The sequence below is a fragment of the Pseudonaja textilis genome, chromosome 2, assembly GCF_049901715.1.
Source record: "Pseudonaja textilis isolate UNSWEBS1 chromosome 2, rPseTex1.2, whole genome shotgun sequence".
NCBI lineage: Eukaryota > Metazoa > Chordata > Lepidosauria > Squamata > Elapidae > Pseudonaja > Pseudonaja textilis.
In genome coordinates, this window is record NC_141991.1 from 137,366,874 (window position 1) to 137,392,943 (window position 26,070).

Consider the following 26,070-nt stretch of genomic DNA (forward strand, 5'->3'; position numbering starts at 1 on the left):
TCAAAGGCACAAAAACAAACAAGCAGATACATTCTCAGCCAATAGCATGTCCATGTCCTTGATTAGCCCGCCCATCATAAGCAGTCTTTACTGTAATTTTAGTACAAGCACTCCTTAACCATAGATACATTGAACAATCATGACATGTTCTTGCTTGGTGGTGAACCATTCAATAAGCATGATAAAACCATTGTCTTAATAGTTGTGATGCTAGAAACCCTAGTACGCATAATGCTGCAATACAAATGTAGCAGGACTGCTAGAAAAAATAGTTTATGGGGCAGAGCTCTCATGAATGAAAACACCTTCATAACCAAAACCTTCCCAAGAACAAGAAATTATCCTAATACTTTATTAGCACTTTTCCTAATTAATTGTAAAATGTGTCTCATGTGGGCCAGTAGCATGTATAATGTCATATATTCTTTAAATCCTGTCAAATTGCACGGGAATCTCAAACTTTTCTTCATTTGAGATTTTTTTTCTTTCTTCATCTGAAATGTTCTCATCAGCACATTTCTTTGGCACTTAGGTTACTCATTTTGGGAAAAGGGAAAAGGACATTTAAGAAGCAGTAAAATGAGGAGAGAAGCAAAATAGACACTAACAGAGTAGGATACACATGCTAACTGACTTGAGTAGACAATAAATAAAGCAGCGAGGCATTGCGTTTAACTGAACATTTCTCTCCACATTCATCTGCCATTTCTGGTTAGCCCAGAATTAAAACCCAGAAAAAATATGTATAAGCAAGCATATTTTTGCTATATAGACATCATTTCCCTATTGAGCAATCCTATATGAGCAAATTTGTGTTGTATAAACTCATGCTATATAAGAACAGATTGTATTTGTTCTTAGGAATACTTTACTTCCATTGTATGCCACTCCTCTCTCATTTAGAACTATCCTGTTCTTGGAAATATTTCAGAATTCATGCCTCCTTTGTGATACTCTTCATTTAAATCAATAAATGTACAAATATTTCTGTGACTCGACAGAGAGCAAATCCTCCTCTCCTCTCCTCCCCTCTCCTCTCCTCTCCAAGTAATTCTGCATGTTGAACAAAAATATAATTAAAGGTTTCCTGGTCAGCTGTGTCCGACTCTGAGGGGCAGTGCTCATCACAGTTTCTTAGCCAAGGGAGCCAGCATTATCTGAAGACATTTTCCATGGTTGTATGGCCAACATGCCAAAGACACATGGAACACTGTTACCTTCCCACTGAAGTGGTGTCTAATCTACTTGGCACTTGCATGTTTTCAAATGCTAGATAGGCAGGAACTGCGGCAAGTAACTGGAGCTCACCCCGTTGCGTGGAGGTGGATCTCGAACCCCAGGCTGCCAGCATCTTTAACCGTTGAGCTGTCATATTCCCTAAAATATAACTATGCATACAAAATTAAAACTTCAGACTGAGAGCCAGTTTGATCTTGTGTTGCAGACCATGAGTTCTAGTCCTGCCTGAGCCTTGACAGGAAGCTGGATGACTTTGGGCCAGTCACACACTCTCAGCCCGACACACTTCACAGGGTTGTTGTTTTGGGGAAAACAGAAGTGGAAGGAATATTAGGTATTCACCATCTCGAGATGTTTATAAAAATAAGAAAGACAAACTATAGATAAATGAGTTCAGTTCAAAAGAAACTGAGTGAGGGCCCTAAAAATCACATTATCAGCTCGTCAAACTGCAGGACTCCATCCATGTCAAGCAAGGCTTGGGGGAAGACCCAGGTTTTCACTAGGCCTGTGAAAGATCGATGGGGTTGGGTCTGTCTGTATTTCTGAGGAGAACGTTCTGCAAAAGAGACACCATTACAGATAAAGCGTGCGTTCTGCTGACATTGTTCCACTAATGGGAACCGGTGACATTGCTTCACTAATGAGACCCAGAGCATAACCACATCCCTCTTCTTGGCTGAGAGTCGCACTGCACTTCCCAAGTTTTATTTATGGTTACCTCTCCTTTCTTTTCCATCAGGGTTCAACCAATAATCTTCCCCAGCATAATAAAGAAATAATCCCTCCCTTCCGTATTGTATATTATTTCCATTTGTATAAGAGAACAGTGATCTTCTTCCAATTGTGAGGAACAGATGCAGCCTTCACTTAGTCACATTAAACAAGATGCAGAGCCACTCCGTAAGAAAATTACACCCATATTTTAACATTTCCCCGGTTACACTGTCTGTCTCCATAGCTTACTATTTTTGTATCTTTTCACAATGCCATCTTTGTTGATGATTGCAACATAGATCTTGCAGACACCAAGTGTATTACAGGTGGCACTTGTCAAGCTTAAATAATTTTAAAAAAATGAAATTAAAGACATGAAGCATCAAATGTGAGCTTATGGGTTCGCTAAAATCTCGCAAGATTCTGTGGTCTTGCATAAAGCTGGGAGAGAGCAAGCAAGAATAAACACAACCTGTCCCCTTTTTGGGCCATTTTAATATTTTATTGAAAGATAAATATAAAGTATACCTGAGGTGCCAATGGCATCATGCAATCTTGCAATAATGGTGCTTAGCATGAAGAACTAATAATTATAGTTACATAGTGATTGCAGTAAGATTATTATATACAAAAAAAGATGGAAAGGTTCTGAAATGCCTATAGGGAGGAATGATTGGTGAAGATGACCTAATTTGCAGAGAGGGCCAAAATGATTTTTTAATCAGAGAAAAGACAATAACCACATTTGTCAATGACTGCAAACCCTTTATGGATTTTTGTGTGCGTTGAAAACAATGAATTTGTAATCTTTGGGTTTGATGATTAGAAAGGTTAGAAGATGAAAAAAAGGGAGAAATGATGTAATCTTACTGGGTTTTTTTTTTTAACTCTCTAATAAAAAATACCTTTAAAAACAGCAACACCTAATAACGGGTGTTTTGAATACAGGTAGTCCTCAACTTACAACTGATCTCCCCCCCCCCCACCCCAAACCTCCTCCAAAGCTACTTTTGACCTGTTCCAAAGTTATGACTTTCCCTCCCCAACCCCCACCCCTGGCATGCAATCTTCTGGCCGCATTTTGGGCGCTCAGCGCTGACATGCATTTACAGCTCTTTGCAATACCCTGCAGTCATGTGACTGCAATTTATAATTGTTATTATTTTTTGTCTGGAAACACATTTACTTCTGGTTTCTGAAGGGAAAACCCCGCCCTCATCACAGACTGCTTTACTTTATGACTGCTATGTTCACTTAATGGCGGCGGCTGCTGCTGCAAAAAAGGACATAAAATGGGGGTCCTGTGTTGACCCACTTTATGACTGTCATTACTTAACATCCCTAATTGCCAGGCTCAAATTACGGTCGTATGTGGAGGACTACCTATAAGTATTTGTGGATAGATTTTGTTTCTGTTGTCAGGGGTAAAGCTGATTTTTCTTTCTGGAGGGTGCAATTGAGAGACTGGCTTTCCCTCACTGAAGCTTGTCTGATTTCTTGTTTTTCTGTTCTATCGTCTGGACCAACTCTTAGTGATGTACAGGCATTAAATGCAACACAACCACACTTGCTACATAAAAAAGCTAACAGTCAGGACCTCTTGACGTTAACTGTAATGAGGGCAGAAACCCCTGCCTTTGACTCCCTGGGAGCTTAGCCCTGCTCTCTTCTCAGCCTTTTGTACTTTGTTTTCGTTCTCTGACAACATCCTTTATCCTTCTGACAGATTCAGGTTTCTTACTACCCTCCTGGGCAATATCCAAACTCCAGCCAGCAGTACCGGCCTCTCTCGCATCCGGTGGCTTACAGCCCCCAGCGCAGCCAACAGCTGCCTCAACAGTCCCAGCAGCCTGGTAAGTCTCCAGATGAGCAGCTTTCAGGCAGGAGAAGTTGGGGTTGGGGCGGGTGGGCGTGGCAGCTGATCCTTGTTCAGGGAGAGCTAAGCCACCTTGCCCTTTCTTGGAACCCGAAGCAAGTCATCCTATTTATAGGGCTTGAAACCTTGATGCCTTGAAGGTCTTTGTGAAGGCAAGTTTACCTCAGCCATCAAGCACAAGCAGGTTAATCCTTCTGTGGATTCTCCATGCATTTGAAAACTCTTGTGCTTATTGAAAACCAATATTGTGGAGAGTCTTGTCAACTAGAGTTGATGAAGCAAGGAGGGATCCTATTAGGCTTGTGAGTTGAAATCTGTAGGAAGCTGGTTTTGAAAGCTGTAACGGAAACCTGCTGCCGAAGCAGCAGAACTTCGAATCTCTTGCTGCAAAGAAGGCACAGATACCGTGTCTTTCATTGGATGAAGCTAGCAAAACTGGATCCACATTGGGCTAGAAAACATACTAGCAATAACAGCGAATATCTGTAGCTCAGGTGTAGGATGAGGAGGGACGTTCGTTCTCTGAGCTTGTGGGTTGGTTTCCAAATGTTTCATTACCAGGCTAGGTAACATCTTCAGTGGAGTTTAGGGGATGTCAGTGTTCTTCTGTTTATAAGGGTTTCAGGCATGGGTGTGTCAAGGTGTGGGCAGGGGATCTTATGATGGATCAGCTGTGAGTCATCAGTGAGAGTCTTGTGATGGGGACTTGTGATAAGGATAAAGAAGAGAGACTATCTTAAGTTTCTGTAATATCTGCATAACATGGCAGCTAGATCTTGAGCAAGTCTTCTGCAAGAAATAGGCAACATTTGAACGGTTAGAGGCTACTGTCCGCTGTTTCACTTTGCAAGGGATTGCAGGGGATGGGCGCAGAGAAATGGTGATGCCAGCAGAACCAGGTCAGGCTGATTTCGTTTCAGGCTTTTTGAAGGGCGGGGATGAACTAAGTACAGATAGTCCTTGACTTAACAACAGTTCATTTAGTGCAACTGCACTGAAAAATGGGACATAAATGTTGGGCTCGGTTGTGGTTATAAGTCGAGGACTACCTGTGGCAATGAGAAGGGTGGGTTGGAAAAAAAACGCTATGAAAAATTTAACTAGTTTACTGCTGTATTGTAGCAATAGGATCACAAGACATGAGGGATATGGTGGTGGTGGGGGCACATATGAGCTGCAGGTTGCCCGTTGCTCTGTTACTCATGGGTTTTTTTTTTTAAATCTTATGCCATCAGTAGAAGGATGTGGAGAAATGGTAGAATGTCATGACCCCACGCAATTCAATGATTTTTTTTCTCCCTAGGCGTTTTAGAGAAGACAGGAGCCAAGCCCACAACAGTTGCAATGTCAGCAGCTGTTGCATTCAGCCAAGGTGCAGTTTGGCTCTTATATTAGCTGAGCTTCTTTGGATTTCCACCTGCTTAAATTCCTAAACATTTATCAGTTCTGAAAATCATACTACAATAGTGCAATTCCTTGGTCAAATAACTGGCCACACTATCCACACATAAGTCAATTTATCTACATATTCTTAAGAAAGGTGCTGAAGGAAAAATGATTAAGATATACCTTGGTCCGGAGGTGGCTAAGGCAGATAAAATTATGTTCAGAATAGTTCTCCTTCCATTTGGGGGGGGGGGAAGAAAATCTTTAAGAGAAAACTCAAAAGGGTTTCTTTATGCCATCTGAAAGGATAAATGTGCTCCATGGCCACTGAATGCAGTGGCTGACTGGCTGACCTCAACACAGAACAGAGGTATCCCACCTCTGGGTCTCGGCTGTGGTGTCATAATCTTCCCTCTCTTATTACAATGCAGGATTACAGCCAATCCTGTCCAATCAGCAACAGACATACCAAGGCATGATGGGAGTGCAGCAACCCCAGGGCCAGAGTCTCCTCAGCAACCAGCGCAGTGGCATGGGTAGCCAGATGCAGAGCATGATGGGAGTGCAGCAGTCCCAAAACCAGAGCCTCTTGAACAGCCAACGAGGAAACATGGGCACTCAGATGCAAGGCTTGATGGTCCAGTACACTCCCTTGCCTTCATATCAAGTAAGTGGTGCCAAAGATGGCAAGTGGGGTAGGGAAGAGAACCGAAGGGAAGGGAAGGAAGTCATAATTCTGATGTTATAGCACTGGGGATCTGGTATGTAAAAAGTGGGTGCGACATACTGTGTTTTCCTAAAAATAAGCCCTAGCATGATTTTTGTGCAGGCACCTAATATAAGTCCTACTCCCAAAATAAGCCCTATTTAAGAGCCTGTGCAGCCACCCTCCCGTTCCGTCTGGTTGCTCGCAGTGCCACCGACGCGAGGTGAGGCAGGTGGCTGGTGGAGCTGCCCCATGCACCCCTTGGGGTCCCCACAGCCATCCACGCCTGACAACTACCTTGTGGCGGCAGGACCAGAAGCCATGTCCAGAAAAAGCCCATGTGGCCACTCTCCTACTTTTGCTTGCTCATGGCCATGGCCACAAGGCAAGGCAGGTGTCGGGGTGGGGATGGCCTGGCTGCAGAGGCTCTGAGGTAAGCCGGTGCAGGGTGCTTGGGGCAGCTTCACCTCCCCATCTCATGGCAGCACTGGAGTACTGTATGGCCTCCTGCCCCATTGGAGCTGTGAGCAAGCAGAAGTGGGCCTCCTGTACAGGGGAAAAACTGAGATATCTGCAAAAATAAGCCCTAGTGCTGATTTTGTCGCCCCCCAAAAAATATAAGACCAGGTCTTATTTTTGGTAAAACATAGTAGTCTCTACATGGCTTGGAAATCTTCAGCTGGTGTAATTATTTTCAGGAATCCAAAACTTAACTAATCCATTCAGGTACGTTATCTCATGCAAAATTCACAATGCAGGTAATTTTCCACTTATGACCATAATTAAGCCTGTAATTTCAGTCGTAAGTCATGATGACTGTAAAATGGATTATCATGTGACTTCACCCAATTTAATGGCCTCTTTTTATGTCAACCTTTAAGCAAACGCCATGGTCATTAAATGAACTCACTGTTTTCTGTGGGGTAATTTTTGCTGGAAACCAGAAGCAAACACTGGTTTCTGGCAAAAAGGTTGTAAGATGAAGTCACATGGCTTCAGGGTGCTGCAAATGGTCATTAACGTGGGTCAGTTGTTGAGTAGCCAAAATGTCATGCGACCAGGGCCAAGAAGACATTAGAACTTCAAATCCAAGTTGTAAGTCCCTTTTTGGGGAACCATTGTAACTTCAAATGGTTGCTAAGCAACCAGTCATAAGTTGAGGACTACCTGTATAAACAGTTACACTGAAAAGTAGGAACTAGGAAGTGGAAGAGAACAGTTCAGATCTGGAAAAATAAAACAAAAAAACTGCTGTTGACTAATGTAAATAGAGACAATCTTAACACTGAGAGTATCCCTGCGACTAATTCCATATTTTCATTTAGAGAGGGGCAGTACAATTACATTTTTAATGCGGCAAATAAGGCATTGGTAGGCTGAGTTTTCATAAGTTGGAGTTTGTTCCTGGATGTGGATAAGATCTGAAAAATAAGAGCGCACAAGACCCTGAAAAGGAGAAGATGGAAGAATGGGATGGCAGATGAGTTGGGAGGAAAGAGCAAATGTCATGTTAGTATAGTGGGCTTTTGCCAATGTAATATATAGTCTCATTTTTTTAAAAAAAACCCCACAGAATAATTCCTGCCAAATCACGAATATTTCCAGAGCTGTAGAGGCTGAGAGGGAGAACTGTAGAGGTTACACAGAGTCTAATATTGGGGAGGAATAATAGAATAACGGAGGGACCTTGGAGGTCTTCTAGCCCAAGGAGAGGAATCTGATGTTGTTCTTGGTTTATACTCAGATCTCCTTTCAAGGCCGTTTGTCCTTTCCTCCAAGATCACGTGTTCTTTCCTTTCTGCAGGATCCAATCTGAGTCAGTCCCCGGGACCAGAGGTGTTGTCTTCCGAGTTTTCAGACTTGTGCTAGAGCCCATCTTCTGAAGAATAGGAAGGATCTGAAGATGGGCTCCAGAACGAGTCCGAAAGCTCGGAAGACAAAACCTCTGGTCCCCCCGGGCACTGACCCAGATGGGATCCTGCCACATTATCCTGGGACACAAATATTTGCCTTCATTCACTCCTTCCTGTCTTTTCATATCCCAAGCAGGTACCCGTGGCGAATGACTCTCAAGGTGTAGTCCAACAACCCTTTCAGCAGCCCGTCTTGGTACCAGCTAACCAGTCTGTGCAAGGAGGGCTCCAGGCCGGAGGGATGCCAGTCTATTACAGTGTTATCCCCCCAGCCCAGCAGAACGGCACCAGGTATGAGTAAGAGCCAAACCTCTACTTCACCTTTATGTTTTGCCAAGATGTGCATTCAGGGTCATTATTTTCTTCCAAAAATTCCCTTCATATATTAGCCAGCACTGCAAAGAGACAGAAACTCTGAATCGAAAGCACCTGGAACAGTGATGGGCTGTTGTCTTTTGGGCTCAGAATATCAAAAATTCAGAAAATGCCCAATGTGATTCTGTTGGCATGTCAACTCACCTCCAAACAGAAGAAAAATGTTTTTTTACATATTTTTTTATTTTTTTAAAAAAAATACAGACCAATTGTGTGTGATCCCCAGGATCTACTCCTTACCTTCAAGTGGTCTTTCTTTTCAAATGCTCTTCTGCAATCTCTGAAAACTGTCTCTGGACAATTTTCCCTTGATATATCAACATTTTTTATTTGTTTAAAAAAACTTGGTGTGCATTAGATTAATGGAAGGGCTGTACTTATTTTATGCTATGAGAATTAAAAGTTTTATTACCAAAATTCAGCTTTGGTAAAATTCCTTTAAAAAAAAAAAGGAATTGATTTATTTAGTTACCAGATTTATAGCCTGCCCTTATTTTGTGCAACTTGGGGTTGTGTACATAATCCAACCTTCTACTTCCTTCATAATAGTAAATTTGTGAAATGATTTGGATTGAGAAAGGGTGACTAGGCTACTTCCATGCTTTAGGAAGGATTTGAACTCACAACCTCCCAGATTCTAGTCCAGCAAAAGTGGAGCGGGGGGGTGGGGGCAGGAGAAGAAGAGGAAGAGGGAAGGAGAGTGAGGCAGAGAGAAAAGCAGAGAGAGAAAAATCTTTACAAAATACAAAAAAGTACAAGAGCAAAATAAATGTGTTGGTATATATTAAAAGTTTTTGTATGTTATACTTCTTTTTAAAAAGAAATTTCCAACATAATATACTGTATACAGTTTAACCCAATGATGAATTATAACCGGAAGGCCATCTAAAAAGAGATCAAGAGAGAATTGTTTACAATTCTCACCAATCTATCAAGCTTGGAAGCTTTTATGAGGCAATATAATTTATTTTGACATATTTACCATATTTATAGACAATTTTTCATTTCTGCAAATTCTAGTTTCTAAGCAGTAGATATTACCATTTTCTCTGTTGGCTCCTCTGAGTTCAGAGCAGAAAGCATCATGCTCCAGCCCTCCTTGATTTCTTTAAAAGCATCCATAATCTTAAAAGGTTGCTAGTATTTTGTTTCCTGAAAATGCTGAAGCTCCTCAAAATGGCATAAATCCTAACTAATAATAATAATAGTAGTAATAATAATAATAATAACAACAACACTTTATTGTCATTGTATGTATATACACAGTATACACAAACAACGAAATTCACATAACACCCAGAGACCAGGCCCAACACACACACACACACATACACACACACACACGACATTCCCCAAACACACACCCCACCCACCAAAATTCCCCACCCCCTAAAACACACAGGCATCCATACAACAGATCAAGTAATACTGTCCAACAGCTCACTGATGGTGGTCCTTAAGTTCATTGTTAAGTGCAATTATAGCTGGAATAAAAGCTGTTCAGAAAACGTGTGGTCTGTGTTTTAATTGTTCTGTATCTTCTGCCAGAAGGCAACAGTTCACAAAGATTGTAAGCAGCATGGGAAGAGTCTCTGAGAATGTTGTGTGACTTCCTCAAACATTTACCTGGTCGAATTATCTGAAGATCAGATTTTACCCTCAGCAGATTCATTGGCTACCTCTTTTCACTTGGCTAAGTCTGATCTCCTTTTATACTGATAGATCTTTCTGGCATAAGCCCAATAGTAGTAACCAGAGAAAGAGGAAATACTGTGTGTGTACTGTTCCTATTCTCTGAAGCACTGGATAAGTATCCTCTTAATTGAAATCAACAAATAGCATAAGACTGGTGAAAATTACTGAGCCAAATGGGTTTTAGGAATGGCCCCCTCCTAGTAGAACTACAGTTTTATCCCCATCATGATGACAACCTGCTCCAATCGATGTCCTTTTCCTCTTTCTAGCCCTTCTGTTGGCTTCTTGCAGCCTCCAGGAACAGAGCAGTACCAGATGCCCCAATCCCCTTCTCCTTGCAGCCCACCCCAGATGCAGCAACAGTATTCAGGTAAGGCTGGGGACTTTACCAGTAGAAACAGCTGGGAGACTGTGATTGATCTGCAAACAGTACACACACCTCCTCTAAAACCTATCGGAGCTAGGTTGATAGAAGTGACCTGTGGCCCAACAATGGAGGAGCTACCTTGACCTTCCTTGGCAAAGAATTCCAAAGTTTGGAAACAGTGGCAAAGAAGGCCTTGTCTTGCATTTGCATCAAATGAGATGGAAATTAATGTGTTCTTCAGATCTTAAAGTCTTTCCCAACAGCTTTATCCAAAATTATCGAGTCATATTAAGCCCTAAATAATGCTGTATATTATACCTGGAAGCTGACTAATAGCCAATGAGGCTGGGTAGATTCCCTTATTGAAATGCATTATATCCTTTTGTTGAGTATAAATGCCCCATCATTCCCCTTACAATTAGCTCTTGTTGATCTTTGGTGTTCTGGATTAGCTAAGGTTTCTGAACCCTTTTGAAAAAAATATCTATGGTACATTACCAGTTAGAAAGTAACTGGTAATTTTATATATATATATGTATGTATGTATGTATGTATGTATGTATGTATGTAGATAGATAGATAGATAGATAGATAGATAGATAGATAGATGATAGATAGATAGATAGATATGTGTGTGTGTGTGTGTGTGTACACACACACACACACACACACACACACACACACACTGTATGTATATAAGCAAGTGAGGACCCAGATTGTTTACTCTGTAAATAGCTTAGGGCTGTAAAGCACTATATAAGTCTTAAGTGCTCTTGCTCTTGCTAAAGATGTCCCCAATCAAACAGGCTGTAACTAAATGTATGGCCAGATATGGAATTTTTAGGAGGAATGTGCACAATGACATTTAATCTTAGCTGTGAAACATAACCCTGGAGATCACTGTAATTTGTCTGTCCAGTGGCTGATTCCTGAATTATCCTGATTCCTAACTATCCCATGCAGGTGCAAAACCTTACTCAGTAATTATTATCCAATAATATTTCCTTCCCTTGGAGTATTTTGGAAACTTGAGGTCAGTCCAATACCATATATGCAAACTGGACAAACATAATTGTTGTCATTGCCCAATTATCCCTACTCATGTCTTTTGCCCATCAATATTTTTTTTCCTGCCTAATTCTATCCTTTTTGGGTTTAGGCTGTTTTGGTCTGCCAAGAATGTACAAATGTAGACCACGTGTAAAATACCATCTCATAAAGATGCTATAAGCCTCTTCTTGGATTCTGTCCCATAATTTTCTGGAATGATTTGTAGGAACCCATATGATGTTTGGAGAGGTTTTGAATGTAGTAATCTAAATGCTCAATTTGGTAGCAATTAATTTTATGAAAACATCTTGAACTCTAGCTAGGATTAGAAAGCTTTTTAACCCCGATTTGGCTTTTTGTAAAGGAACTCTAGATAAGCTTCCAAACAAGCTTCCAGATTTCCCAATATTTTGTCTAATTCCATGGTGCCCAACTCCAAGCCAAATCTGGGCTGCTCACAGTATAAAGAAACAAGGCAAAAATACTGAGAAGGTAAATGAAAATACTACGAAGGAAATAAAGAAGATGGAACATCTAGACAACCAATTCCAAAACATATGCAAATTAAGCACATCTAACTAGGGGCATCATTCCAGTCCATTAAAGTCTTTTAAGCCTCTCTGAAACTCCATCAGGGAAGGAGCCACCCAAATTTCTAGGGGAAGGCATGTTTCCTGGGCCCTGAAACTGTTTAATTGAAGGGATCTACCCAGAACATTCTGTTGGCTCACACTGGCCAGGGAGAAATTATAGGAAAATGTTCTCTATTGCCTCTGGTTGGTCCAACCCCCCCCCCCCGCCACCCCCCTCAGGATGGAAGGAAAACTTAATTCCTTGTTCCAAAATTCTCTGCTTAATAGTGGCTGATACCATCCTGGGTGGCAGAGAGGGCATCACAATGGGCCTCTGTTAATTGTGTCCTTTGTGGGTCTTTTTCTCGGTCATGGCCCTCTGCCAAACCGAGTGAATAAGGTTAATTGTAATTATAGGTTTTCAATAATGAATAAAGAGTAAAGTCTAGCCTTTGGCAGCAAGCAGATACAGCATCTCAGAGCCATTGCCAGGGTTGTAAATTATAGAAGTGTAGCATTTTGTCCTTTTGATCTTTCTTGTGTTTGACAGCAGAGGAAGGTTTTAACCGAGCAATCATTTTTCTCACTGTGCCGTTGAGTGGGCGGGTCTGAGATGCTCATCGTTGCCAACTCCGTGGAGCAGCAGTAATTTCTCTGCTGAATGGGGCCCATCTGGTTTTATCCCTGCAGCTTTCCCCCAGCTGTTTTCCTCTCGGCCTCTGTATGGTGTGTGTTTGTGTGTGTGTGTTTGATGGTTCAAAGTCACTGCAGTGAAATGAAGAGGTTTCTGGGCCAAGTGCAGTTTCCCCATTTCCCAGGCAAACGGAGAGTGAGCATCTTCACACTGTTGACTGGGAGCCAGTTTCACAACCCCAAAGCTGCAGATCCACCATATCGCCAGTCTGAATGTTACATTCCATCCTTCCATTCCTTCAAGGGGAGAGTCAGTAAGATAATCAATTTCAAAAGCTTACTCCGAAGCCTACAAAGTTTTGTGAAAGCAGAATTATTCTCCTCCATGTCTCCCACTTTCTTATTTATAAGAATCGGCCTTGAAAGTTACGCAATTTCAGATCCTTTACTCTGTCCGTACACGTGCGTGGATGTGTTCGCTCTGTTTCTTGTTAAGGTACCTGGGGGGGAAAAAAAGCTGAAGTTTGAACCTTGGGGGAGTAAAGTTGCTCCCCTGTCACCCATCTCAGGCAATTATTTTTTACTTTTTAAGTAAATTAGTTTAATGTACTTTGAATTCTTCTGGCCCTGGGAAGCGGCTTTATTGAGCCAGGACTGAAGAGAGACAAAAAGCATCCAAAGCACCTGGAACAGCCTTTTAGGCTCAGAATGTCAAAAAAAATCAGAAAATGCCTAACTTGATTCTATTGGCATGTCAATTTCCCCCTCCAAGGAAAAAAGAAACAATTTTTTACGTATTCGTTTATTTTTTAAAAACGCAGTCCGATCATGTGTGATCCCCAGGATCTACTTGCTTGCCTTCAGGTGGTTGTTCTTTGTATTCTTCTGTAGCCTCTGAAAACTGTCCTTGGGCAATTTTCAGAGACTGAACAAAAACACCATCTTCTCAGGCAACTTCCCAAAGGATCCACACAAAAGCCTTGTCTGTGAAGACTCTGAATCATCCAGGTCATGGTTGTCTCAAAGGTCCTTTATTCAAAAGGCAACTGAACTGTTTTTTTTTCCTTGAGGAAGAAGATGACGGCTTGGATAAGAAGCGAAACATCATCTTCCTCAAGGAGAAAACTGTACAGTTTCTTTTTGAAGGAAAAAAAAAATACACCTTTGAGACAAAAGCCTGCCCCCATTCTCACATGGCCTCTGCAGTCTCCAAAAATCGCCTCAAAGCCTGCCCCCATTCTCACACATTTTTCAGAGCCTCCTGAAGCTAAGCTTGGGTATAGGCCTCTCGCACAAGTTCTGGAGGCCATGTGAGAGTACACCCCATTCTGGCACAGCCTCCACAGTCTGTGCAAATTGTACAATAGACAGGACATACTTTTGAGAATACTTATTGAGTGTTGGTGAATGCTGACATGTCACTCAAATGTTATGGCAAGTCTTTTAATAGGCATGTCACAGACTTGCCATCACTGATCTGGAAACTTTTGCTATATCCAGTGCTGAGTCCCTGTTTCTCTTCCTCTTTTCTCATCTTTGAAATGATTAATGTTGATTAATGTGGCATTATATGGCTACTACTGCCCATGATAACTCCACAGCCAAAGCAGGTGTAGCTCATCCCTTCCTGAGTAGACTGTATTCTGAAGACTGGGATCATTTTAGGGAAGCAAACACACCTGAGTTTTTGTCTTCACATTTACCATGAAGTAAAAGACTGACATCTGAAGGGAAAGATTTATCTATTCTTTTCACAGCTGTTGGTTTTCCACTTGTCTTCCTACCCTGTCTATAACCTTACCTGTGTACCCTTCCCAGCCTAGCACACCCTCCAGATGTTTTACAGCACTTCCAGTTTGATTGGAGGTTGAATCATGGCAGCTGGACTTCTTTTCTTTTTCAGTTTGAAACGTTTCTTTACCAGCCTATTCAGATTAGAAATGAGAATTGGAATTATTCAGATTAGAAGTGACATATATGGGATCTCAACTAACCAGCTTGCTCAGGCTGAAGAAGCTACTTGGATAAGCAATGAAACATTTCAGAGAATGAAATCCGGTTGCTATGATTCAACTTCCAGGCAACGCTGTTGGATGATTGAGAATCTCCATCGATGTATTTAATTAACTACCCAGTGCTGCCTTGCTGTGGACCAGATACGGCCTCGTGGAGCAGCTGCCAGTTGGGATAAAGGCCGATGTTTCCTGGTGGCTGGGCTGGGATCAGCTGAGTTCCCAGACCTCCTTTGGAGGAGAAGGATTGTTTGGATGCTTTCTGGTCTGGTTGCAGGCTGAGATTTGGGGCCTGGGGGGTCATCTCCATTGGTGGGGAGAGAGGGCCATCCTGCTGCTTTTACTTTTGATCACAGACACGGGAGAACCCCTCATTCTGTTGAGATTGATGCTCCTCAAATGAAGATGAACGCCTTGAAAATCTGTGTATCCTGTTTTTTTATATGGATAAGAAGGTTTGGGGAGGAGACCTCCAAAGGTTCTTTGGAGCTTGCCTTCAGAAGTTGTGGTTGCTTCATCACTGGGTTTTTTTTTAAAAAAGAAGAGACTGGACAGTCACCTGTCTGAAATGGTGTAGGGTCTCCTGCTTGAGCAGGGGGCTGGACTAGAGGACCTCAAGGGTCCCTTCCAGCTCTATTCTGATTGGTTGATTGATTGGATTGGTAGTATTGTTTTTGGAAATGCTGGGAGTTGCAGTCCCAGTGTGTACCAGAGGGGGGCACAACAGGTTAAGGAAGATTGGTCTATTACAGGAGTCAACCAGTCTGGTTTATTGCTCACTGTTCTAATTGAAATGCTTTTCTAAAATATTTAATGTACACTCATTCATTTAATGTGTCTAATCATACACCATGCCTCAATTTTATACTTTTTAGAACTTGTTGCTTTTTTTTCCTCATGCTTTTAACATTTATTTCATAAGATTTCTGAGAAGAAATAATTTATTTCAAGTAATTTATTTCATTGCTAATGTAGTTCTATGAAATGAACGGCCATGTACATTAATAAGATGATGAAATGCTAGCATAGGTGGTCTCTGAGTTGAGCCAATTTGCATGTGTTTAAACTGTGTGCAGGGAACATAAAACACGACCCACCATATTAGCCCTTGCAGAAAAAGCTGGATACTCTTTTGTATACATGGAGGAAGCCATCTGCCATTTTGTGCCTATGCAAATACGGCAGGCAAACTGTGCGAAAGTAGACTTGCTCAAGAGGTCCAGGAAGGAAATGCTGCCATAACCCAGGAACTGCCTATGTTAAAATGGATTCCCATGACATTTCTCTTGTGACCACATCCTCCCCAAGGAGAAGAGGCTGGGAAAGAGACCAAGAAGATTGATGCTTAACTCAACATCCATAATAATCTCATTCCCGCCTCCTTCTCTTCTTAGGGGTGTCTCCGGCAGGGCCTGGCGTTGTGGTCATGCAACTCAACGTGCCCAATGGCCCCCAGCCCCCTCAGAATTCATCCATGGTACAATGGAACCACTGCAAGTACTACAGTTTAGACCAGCGAAGTCAGAAGCCTGGCGACATCTATAACCCAGATACCAGCGCTCAGGTAGGAAGGGGATGAGGGAGAAAAGATTGGGTCGTCGGTAGTTGTGCTCATTGCCAGCCTGTGCGATTATCCTTTTGACTATTTCCCCCTCTGTTTCTAGGCCAGCAGCACCCAGCTGAACAGCCCTATCACATCCCCTACACAGTCCCCTACACCATCACCCGTTACCAGCCTCAACAGTGTCTGCACAGGTCTCAGTCCCCTTCCGGTGCTCACACAGTTCCCCCGGCCTGTGGGCCCAGCACAAGGTAATAAAGGTAGCGGGAGAGGATTGATCATAATGAGCGTAATGGAAGATTAGCCAGTGTGTTTGTAGTAGACCAGGGGTGTCAAACGGGATTTCTTCGAGGGCTAGATCAGCATTGTAGTTCTCCTCCGTGGGCCGGGTGGGTGGGTGGGTGGGGAGGACGGGTCAGACGCCTCCTGTAGTACCCGGCTGGCCAGTTTTGCCTGGCAGGGTGCTGCAGGAGGGCGTCTAGGCCGAAAAAGGGGCACGCGGAACCACACGTGCGCACGCCCCCCCCACACACCTGCACACACACACATACCCTGTTTTTGCTAGCAGAGGCACCACGGGCTCATCCTTTGCTATTTCCAGGCTGGCCAGATTTAAGCACCCATCAGGCTAGATTTAAGCACCCTGTGGCCTGGATGTGGCCCATGGACCTTGAGTTTGACACCCCTGTATTAGACTAAAGGGTGATTTCATACAAGTGATTTCAGTCTTGCAGACCTGAGCTTCTTGCTTGGTGCCCTGTTTGCCAACCTGTCAGTAGCAGTGCAAGTAATACTTATGACCACAATTGACCCCCAAATTTCTGTTGTTAAGTGAGATATTTGTGAAGTGAGTTTTGCCGCACATCACGACCTTTCTTTGCCATAGTTGTTAAGTGAATTGCTGCCGTCATTAAATTACGGTTCTTAAGTGAATCTGGCTTCCCCATCAACTTTGCTTGTCAGAAGGTCACAAAAGGTGATCACAGGACTCCAGAATTCTGTGACCGTCATAAATATGAGTCAATTGCCACTGGTCTGAACTTTGATTACGTGACCATGGGGATACTGCAGTGGTCGTAAATGTGAAAAATAGTCATAAGTCACTTTTTTCCACTGCCGTTCTAACTTTGAACGGTCACTAAATGAACTACTGTAAGTCAAGAACTACCTGTAGTATCTTTACAGTTTCAGATTAAGGTAGTTTCACTACAGATTGTAACACTCACCCTTTAGAACAGTTCTCTATGTTTTCATACTATGATGCTGAACAATCCCAATATTCTTGATAGTCTCGGAGCTTCAAATGACAGCAATCAAAATACTTCTACCTGAATATTTGCCTAATTAAGAACATGGGCATTTTACCTGCAAATGGGTATGTTTTCAACTGTTTACCGACTGATTTATGAAGAAAGGAAGGTCCTTCTTAATAAAGAAGAGAAGATTTAATAAGATCACACCAATATGCTCAACAGACATTGCTCTTCCCCAGTCACATACATTTTTAAAGAGCTGAAGTTTCATGAGACCACTAAATTTCACTTAGAAAAGATTATTGACGTTTGATCACTATACTCTCTGTGTCATCTCTCCCAATTTTCTTTGTGATACAAAAAAAGAGTTGGGGGGCCATCAATTAACTGTTCTTGGTCTCTTTTTCCCCCCAGGTGATGGGCGCTATTCCTTGTTGGGCCAGCCGCTGCAGTACAATCTCTCCATTTGCCCCCCACCTCTCTTGCACAACCAGTCCAGCTATACAGCACACCAGGTGAGAAGAAGACAGGGCTGGAGACCTCAAGGAAGCGTTTCTCAGCTGAGTTGTCAACATTTGAGAGGGTTTTTTTTCCCCCTTTAAGAGATTAGTTCTTGAGGTGACTAATCCTAGACTTTCTTGACATTAGATGAGCCATGGTGGTGCAGTGGTTAGAATAAGGTATTGCAGGCTAATTCTGCTGACTGCCAGCAGCAGTTCAGTTCTCATCAGCTCAAGGTTGACTCAGGCTTCCCTCCTTCCAAGGTTGGTAAAATGAGGACCCAGATTGTTGGGGGCAATAGGTTGATGCTGTATACACCTCAGAGAGGGCTATAAAGCACCGGGTGTGAAGTGGTATATAAGTCTAAGTGCTATTGCTATCAACCAAATTTTCACAACACAACACAATACAACCCTCTTAAGATTCTTTCCATTTTTTCAAAAATAGGAAACAGTCATGCAGCAAGCAATCATCCTGTTATCTTTGCTTTCAAGAATTATTCTGGGCTCCTATTGCCCAGTGGACATTCTGCAAAAATAAAAATGCTAGGTAGTTGCAGACCAATATTTTAATGTAGATCTATGACTGGCTATTCCTGCTAGCCCTAAAGGATAAGAGAATGACTGCTGAGTGTAGTATATATCTGGCAAATGGGTGCAAACATTCTCTCCCCCTCCCCCCGGCCTCCATATGCTGTGAAAACTCCAGGTATACTTACAACAGAACAAAAAGATGATGTGACTGATTTTGTCAAACAGAGACCAATATTCAAAGGACTTACTTCATGTTGAAAAATGAGCAGATAATACAAAACATAGATGTTAAATAAGCACAAATGAAACATTTATTTCCATATATTCTGTTTTGTAATTGGTTGTGTTTGTGGCTACTGATGACACTGCTGAAGGCTCAGTAAGATCTTTGTACCTTTTAAAATCCACCAGTTGTGAGAGTCAAAGTGTGCACAATGCAAAATCTCCCATCCAATTCCAAGCCTGCTAAATTTCATTTATCAAAATTGCTCCTTCTCCAACTTGGTTTGGTTTGGCCCATTGGTTAAAGATTAAACTTTCCAGGATGGAGCACCAACTCCTGCAATGAATTCCAGCATAAAAATGTGAAGGATCTCATATTTGTGTTATCTCTGTTACTATGCCTTCATTCTTCCCTCATAGGCACAAACAGGGATGAAGCATGGCAACCGAAGTAAGAAGCAAGCTCTCAAGTCAGCATCCACAGATCTTGGGACAAGTGATGTAGGCAAGTGACACCTCCCCAGTCCCATTATAGTAGCCTTCCAGAACCAAAACAACCCAGCTGCAGGAATTACTAGCCGGCATGGCCAGATTAAGGTCACTTGGAAGGATCAAATTGATGTAGGCTTATCCTCTGCCAAGATGCCAGTCGAACTTGGTCATGAAGATCTCTTGTCTTACTTCGACCGGAGCTTAGACTCCAAACTCGTGACTGATTATACCTTTGGGTTCAGTAATAGTAAACTGTAATTCACTTAGCAAATGTGGCAAGAGAGGTCATTAAATGGGGCAAAATTCCCTTAACAAATGCCTCATTTAGCAACAGACATTTTAGGGTGAGTTGTAGCCATATGTCAAGGAGTACCCGTACTACACTTTGCATCTGAAGATGTAGATGTTGACTCAGGAGATTTGATTCATTCCATGCTACTGATAATTTTTGTTGGGACCCCTCATCAACAAATGTCCCAGGTGCCTTCTCCTGGGTGTATCCTAATGGACTTGTCTGATAGCAGCAGCAAATAGCAAAATCATTGCTGTCAATGTCAAGGGGCTGGGAGCCATTTTATTGGCATCTTACAGTGCTTCCAACCTAGTGCCACTATTTCTTCAAGCTTCCTAAAAATACACGTGCATATTTACACATGCATAGAGCCAGCCGTCTTCATAATTTATCTGTTTTACACTCCTCTCTCTCTCTCTCTCTCTCTCTCTCTCTCTCCCCCTCTCCCTCTCCCTCTCTCCTCTCTCCCCCCCCATCCATCAATACTGGGTTTTATGGATATACAGCCTATTCCTTTTCTTCTGCAAATGCCTTTTAAAAAAGAAATAATGCTGACTGTCAGGAAGTTTACTGGTTGAAACTAACTGTTCCAGGAATCTTGATCATTCTTGGGATACATTAAGCAAATTTGGTTTGTGCAAGGCAAGCTGAGAAGCAAAAAAATAAATAAATAAATCCCATGTCAATCATTGAGGAGAGGCGCTGAAAATCCCCCCATAAACAAATTAGAGCTGTTCCTTTAAGCCGCTCTGTTTGCACTCTCCAATGGAAAAATTGCTTGGTGCTATATTTGTTACATACCTGTTTAATATTAGTAAAGAATCCTGCCTGCTAGGACCCAGCACTCCTCCTCACTGGAAACTGGAACCACTGTGATGCTGCCATACTTGAGGCACACACATTCAGATGTACTGCCAAGCAAATGGTCAGAAGGACTAATTTCCTGAGCACAGAGTCCTTGTGGAAAATGATTCAGTGTACATCAAGCTTACTGTAAGGGAAATATCCCAGAAGAGCCTTTTATTTAGGGGTATGGAGAAATATAGATTAGATACAGTTAAAGATGTATACCCACGCCATCATCCTCTCATACTAATTTCCAAATTGGTAGGGTTTTTTTTTAATGAGTAGTCTATAAGAAAGGGATTTTTTGGGGGGGGTTGTTATAAATGTTTTGCATCAATCATTCTTTCATGAATACATTGGGAGAACTATATTTAAAGTGGGGTGATTAGAAGCATCCCACCAAACTACATTTCCCAGAATTGTTTAGGAAGTTGTCACATTTATATAGCCTGCATATAGTTTACATCTCAGTATTTTCCTTTCATTTTTTTCACTGATCTATAACATTACAATTTACCTCTGTAATATAGGTAGTCCTCAACTTACAACAGTCCCTTTAGTGACTGTTTGAAGTTACAACAGCAGTGGAAAAAAATGATTTATGACCATTTTCAATACTTACAACCATGGTCACATGTTCAAAATTCAGACGCTTGGCAGCTGACTAAAATTTATGACGATTGCAGTGTCCTGGGGTCGTGTGGTCCCCTTTTGTGACCTTCTGACAAGCAAGGTCAATGGGGAAACCAATTTCACTTAACAACCATGTTACTAGCTTAACAACTTTGACAAGAAAGGCCTTAAAATGAGGCAAAATTCCCTTAACAAAGGTCTCACTTAGCAACAGAAATTGGGGGCTCAATTGTGGTCTTAAGTCGAGGACCACCTGCAGTACATTCTTTGGAAGATTTTTTTTCCCATTTTTTTTCTTTGTTTTTGTAAATTCTGTGTATGGTGCCCTTCAAAACCAGCTTTTGCTAGATGGTTTACTGTACGTTTGTAATATCAATGATAGAATGATAATTAAAGCGTACCATAAAATAAAAAGCAATTAGATACTTAAAAGGGTCTCACTGTCTCAAGGTTGACTCAGCCTTCCATCCTTCCGAGGTGGGTAAAATGAGGACCCAGATTGTTGGGAGCAAGAGGCTGACTCTGTAAACTTCTTAGAGAGGGCTATAAAGTGCGGTGAAGCAGTAAATAAGTCTTAGCCCTCTTTGACTGGTACTGAGAAGATAATAAATCTGGCACCAGGCATATCTCAGAAAGGACGCTGAGTCAGAGAGGCTACCAGGGTAATATGAAGGGCCATTCACCAGTGATGGGATTCAACCAGTGTTACTACCGGTTCGGTGACAATGTTTTGTGGTTGAAAAAGCAGGAGATAAAGGACAGGTAAGAGACCAGGTGGGCGGTTGGGCCAAACAGCAGCAAACACAGAACTGGTTCGGTGTCTGCTGCTCTTCAGAGCTACCGGTTCTATGGAACCGGGCAAAACCGGTAGCCTCCCACCCCTGCCATTCACCCAGCAACAGGTCTCAAACCAACAAGTTTCAAATGCACCAATGGGGTCTGAGTGCTTACACCGACCAACCATGGCTGTCTCTTCCTGTATTTGTAAACCCTCTCCAAAATCCCCCCCAAAAAGGGAATTGCAGTGCACAGAATATAAGAACGTATGAATGAGAATCTCTAAGAAAGGACAATCAGATTAAATCAAGCCATTGGCATCAAGCCATTGGCAGATTAAATCAAGCCATTTTTAGGGCGGGAGAGAGCACAGTTAACATCGATGATGGGCTTTGGCTCTTTGGTCCCGTCAACTAACGGAGATTTTCAGAATGTCTCTGAAGATGAGGGCAGACATTTCAATGCCTTTTCTTTTTCTGTAGCATTTTAGTTGATAATTAGATAATAACCTGGTGTTGGTGGGTCTCCGGGGATGATGCCCAAGGATATTTTGGGATAATAGGTAGTTCTCTGGCCTCAAATAGGCATCTCTGCCACAGGATGTAATGTATTGTATCTGGCTGAGGTGAGCAATGTTTGAACAACTTGCCAATATACTTTGCATTGTTGCCATCAAAATATTTGAAGGAGATAGACAAAACACTGCGAATATACTTGAAACTAAAAGCAACAGCACTGATGTTACAGGTAGTCGAGTTATGGCCACCATTGATGAGCCCAACATTTTACGTTGCTAAGTGAAACATTTGTTATGTGAATTTTGCCCCATTTTACAACTTTTCTTGCCACAGTTGTTAAGTGAATCTGGCTTCCCCATTGATTTTGCTGGTTAGAAGGTTGCAAAAGCGAATCCCACGACCCCAAGGCACGGCAACTGTCATAAATATGAACCACTCGCCAAGCATCTGAGTTTCGATCACGTGACTTGTGGGGATGCTGCAACAGTCTGAAAAAACGGCCCTAAGCTTTTTTTTTTTTCCTGTGCCGCTGTAACTTTTGAACATACGCTAAATGAATTGTTATAAGTCAAGGAATACCTGTATTTGTTTTATATGGCTCGTACATGACATTGGCACCCAGCAGGACTTGATTAGAAATCAACTTTCTCTGTATTGGATCCGATGCTTTCAGATAGAACTAGAATGATTTTGTAACATTTCTGGGGGGAACACCCCCCCCAAAAAAATCTCGTTATGTTCTTATGTTTTTCCACGACTGGCCATCCCTGCTAATGTCTAATATGCTGAAACAGACGGAGAGGAACTGGCTGAGAGGTGGAATAGCTTCCCAAAAGAGGGAGGTTGGTGTAGCGTTTTGCAGACATTGCTGAGGAACCGAGTCAGTGATAACCAAAGGCCCGGCGAAGGCAATTTGATATGTGGAGATGTGTATCCTACACTGCTGGGTGAGTGGGTGGGGGAAATCTCTCATTTAAACAGGCTGTACTTTAGTAGTACTGTAGCAAAGGAGATTCCTCAGCCTTGCTTGCTTGACTTAGTGAACAGGTGTTGATTGTCCCAAAGGAGATAAGAACGGATGATGTTACTCTTTTGCTTTCAACAGAAGGGGTGTGAGGGGGGAGACTTTTAAAACTAACCTTCCCATGATCCTTAGGTTCTGTTTCCAAGGCCAGTAGCCAAAGGCTCTAAAAGGCAAGAATTCAGTCCCCGGGGAGATGGTTGGCCGGGAGAGTTAGGTCTCCAAGTCAGAAGTCTAGAAAGTTATTAACTTACAAAAGCTGAAGTCCCCTCGCATATTTTGTTCCTAGACTCTTGCTCTTCCCCACTCCCACTTCCCCAGAGGAAGATACTAACCATATTTCTCTTCTTTCTTCTTTGCTCCGGTTGCCTCTTCTGACAGTGCTGGGCCGCATCTTGGAAGTTACCGACCTGCCCGAAGGGATCACGCGTACCGAAGCCGACAAGCTCTTCACCCAGTTAGCCATGTCTGGTGCCAAAATCCAGTGGCTGAAAGAAACTCAGGGGCGTCCTGGGGGCGGGGGCGACAATAACCACGGGACTGCAGAGAACGGCAGGCATTCTGACCTTGCTGCCTTATACACCATCGTGGCCGTCTTCCCCAGCCCTTTGGCAGCCCAAAACGCATCCCTGCATCTCAACAACTCTCTTAACTGCTTCAAGTTGCGTATGGCCAAAAAGAACTACGACCTGCGTGTGCTGGAGCGTGCCAGCTCCCAATAGGGGCAGACAGAGGGGCAGGGAGGGGTGGGGGGGCAACAAGCACATTGGACTGGCATCTCCAGCCTCGCCCCCCCCTCTCCAAAGGCCCCTAGACCAGCCTCCTTTAGTTCCACATGCGCCTCCCCCTTCTTTCTTCCCCCCCCCCTTTTTTTAATTTGGGTGGTAGAAGGGGTAATTTCCTGGAGATATTTATATGGACAAAATGAAGAGAAAGAGACATTGATTTGTTTTTTTTTTTTTGTTGGCGGGAGGGGGGGGGCTTCTGTTTTTTTTAATTATTTTTGTGTGGAGGAACATGTCATGCCCTTTGCCCCCTCTACGGAACACGTGTATATTGTTTTGTTCAGCGTTGTGCCGCGGTACGGAGCCGTATTTAATTGCACATAACAGATGTTGGCTGGGTATATTCACTGTACATTTTATTTAATCTGGGTTTATTATTATTAATATTATTATTTGGTTTTTAAATATAAAAGAATCGTCTGTCACTTTAAAGCCGTTTCCTGCCTACCTCTCTTTCGCAAACTGAATGTTCGGAAACCCATCACAAGCAAGTAGCATTGACTATTTTTCAATCCCAGACATATAACGTTAGGAGGCAGAGTTGGAATATTATATTTAGCCTTTTGGGGGTGGAAGTGAGCGAGGGCAGAAGGTAAGGTTAGATATAGTCTTAAGCCAGAGCCAGTTTGAATCTTGAGTTATACAGTCAGTATTGTCTCGTGGTTAAGCCACTAGGCTAGAAACCAGCAGACCATGTTTAAGTCCCGCCTTAGCCATGAAAACTAGCTGGGTGACTTGGAGCCAGTCATTCTCGCTCAGCCTAACCTGCCTCACAAGGTGGTTGTTGTGGGGAAAATAGGAAGAGAAGGAAGATGTGTTTGGATACGTTCACCGCCTAGAGTTATTTGTAAAAATAATAAGGTGGGATACAAATCAAATTCATAACAATAAAATAAGCATAATAAGTTGGCACTGAACTCTTGGATACCCGAGCAGCAAGTAGTTTGAATTTCTGCTTTTATCCCAACACAAATGTCAGGTAAGATGCCCTTTGGAGATGCTCCCTTTCCTCATCCTTACTGCACTTTAATTCTGAAGAATTACAAACAGAATTGCATACAAAAGGGACATAACAGTTAAGATCATAGAGTTTTTACATGTTGTTTATATATAATCCTAGTTTGTATTACGTGAAAAAAATAAGGTACTTGTAAAACTAGTCATTTTTTTTCCTCCTCTTAGCCACAGCAGTAGAGATGTGTGTAAGCGCATTTTGTGTGTGTAGCACTAAGACAACGCTCGGTTTTAGTTTATGTTAGATTTAGTTTCCCATTGTATTTTTGCCCCCAGAACCTTAGGTGAAAATTTTAGCCTAATACATTACAGTGCAATAAATTATGGTTTTAGATTTGCACCAATCGTTTACTTTCAGCTGGAATTTACTTTAATCTAAAACTACCCCATGATCATCCAATGTGAATACCCAGACATGTTGTAAATGTTTTGCTTCTGAAATTTAGTTATACAATTATTGCTTGATTTAATAACCTGGTAATTTGGTGACTGCTAAAAGATGATCAATTTTTACAGTCCATTATTTTAACTCTGTTCTTTTGTAGAAGAAAACTTATAAAATCAGAGGTTGATACACAATATCATTGGAAAGGCCTGGCCTATGTCAAGTTCTCCTCAATTAGCAATAGCTCTTAGACTTATATACTGCTTTACAGTCCTTTTACAGCACTCTAAGCAGTTTACAGAACCAGCATGTTGCCCCCCAACAATCTGGGTCCTCATTTTACCCACCTTGGAAGGATGGAAGGCTGAGTCAACCTTGAGCTGGGTGCGATTTGATCTGCCAAACTGCGGTCAGCTGGCAGTCAGCAGAAGTAGCCTGAAGTACTGCACTCTTAACCACTGCGCCACCATGGCTCAATAGCATATATTTAGGTTATTTTGCTGCTATTTGCATTTTAGTGGCAAAATAGCCCTAATATTATGCAGTTGGGGAGAATTTGGCGTAGGCCAGGCCTTTCCAATGACATCGTGTATCCTAGCTCTGATTTTATGTTGTCTTATTTCAGATTGCCTACTGGAAAAGGAAGCATGGGGTAAAGTGGTAAACTCAGTTATGCTGGAACTGCAAATCTCAGAA

At 42.3% G+C, this 26,070-nt stretch overlaps 1 protein-coding gene across 7 annotated transcripts in view; it reads left to right on the forward strand.

Moving 5' to 3' along the window:
* R3HDM2 (R3H domain containing 2) overlaps positions 1-24,407 on the forward strand; it is a 173,696-nt gene extending 149,289 nt beyond the window's left edge. For 3 of the 7 annotated variants that reach the window (XM_026713862.2, XM_087925453.1, XM_087925454.1), the window contains 9 exons: positions 3,683-3,809; positions 5,650-5,885; positions 7,971-8,128; positions 10,177-10,277; positions 15,936-16,105; positions 16,206-16,353; positions 17,770-17,870; positions 19,032-19,116; positions 23,572-24,407. In XM_026713862.2, coding sequence (XP_026569647.1) covers positions 3,683-3,809; positions 5,650-5,885; positions 7,971-8,128; positions 10,177-10,277; positions 15,936-16,105; positions 16,206-16,353; positions 17,770-17,870; positions 19,032-19,116; positions 23,572-23,912 — 1,467 coding nt within the window. In that variant the 3' untranslated portion in view covers positions 23,913-24,407. The remainder of the gene's footprint in view (positions 1-3,682; positions 3,810-5,649; positions 5,886-7,970; positions 8,129-10,176; positions 10,278-15,935; positions 16,106-16,205; positions 16,354-17,769; positions 17,871-19,031; positions 19,117-23,571) is intronic. The other 4 variants (XM_026713863.2, XM_087925452.1, XM_087925455.1 and 1 more) reach the window with 2 other exon arrangements.
* The last annotated feature ends 1,663 nt before the right edge of the window (positions 24,408-26,070 follow it).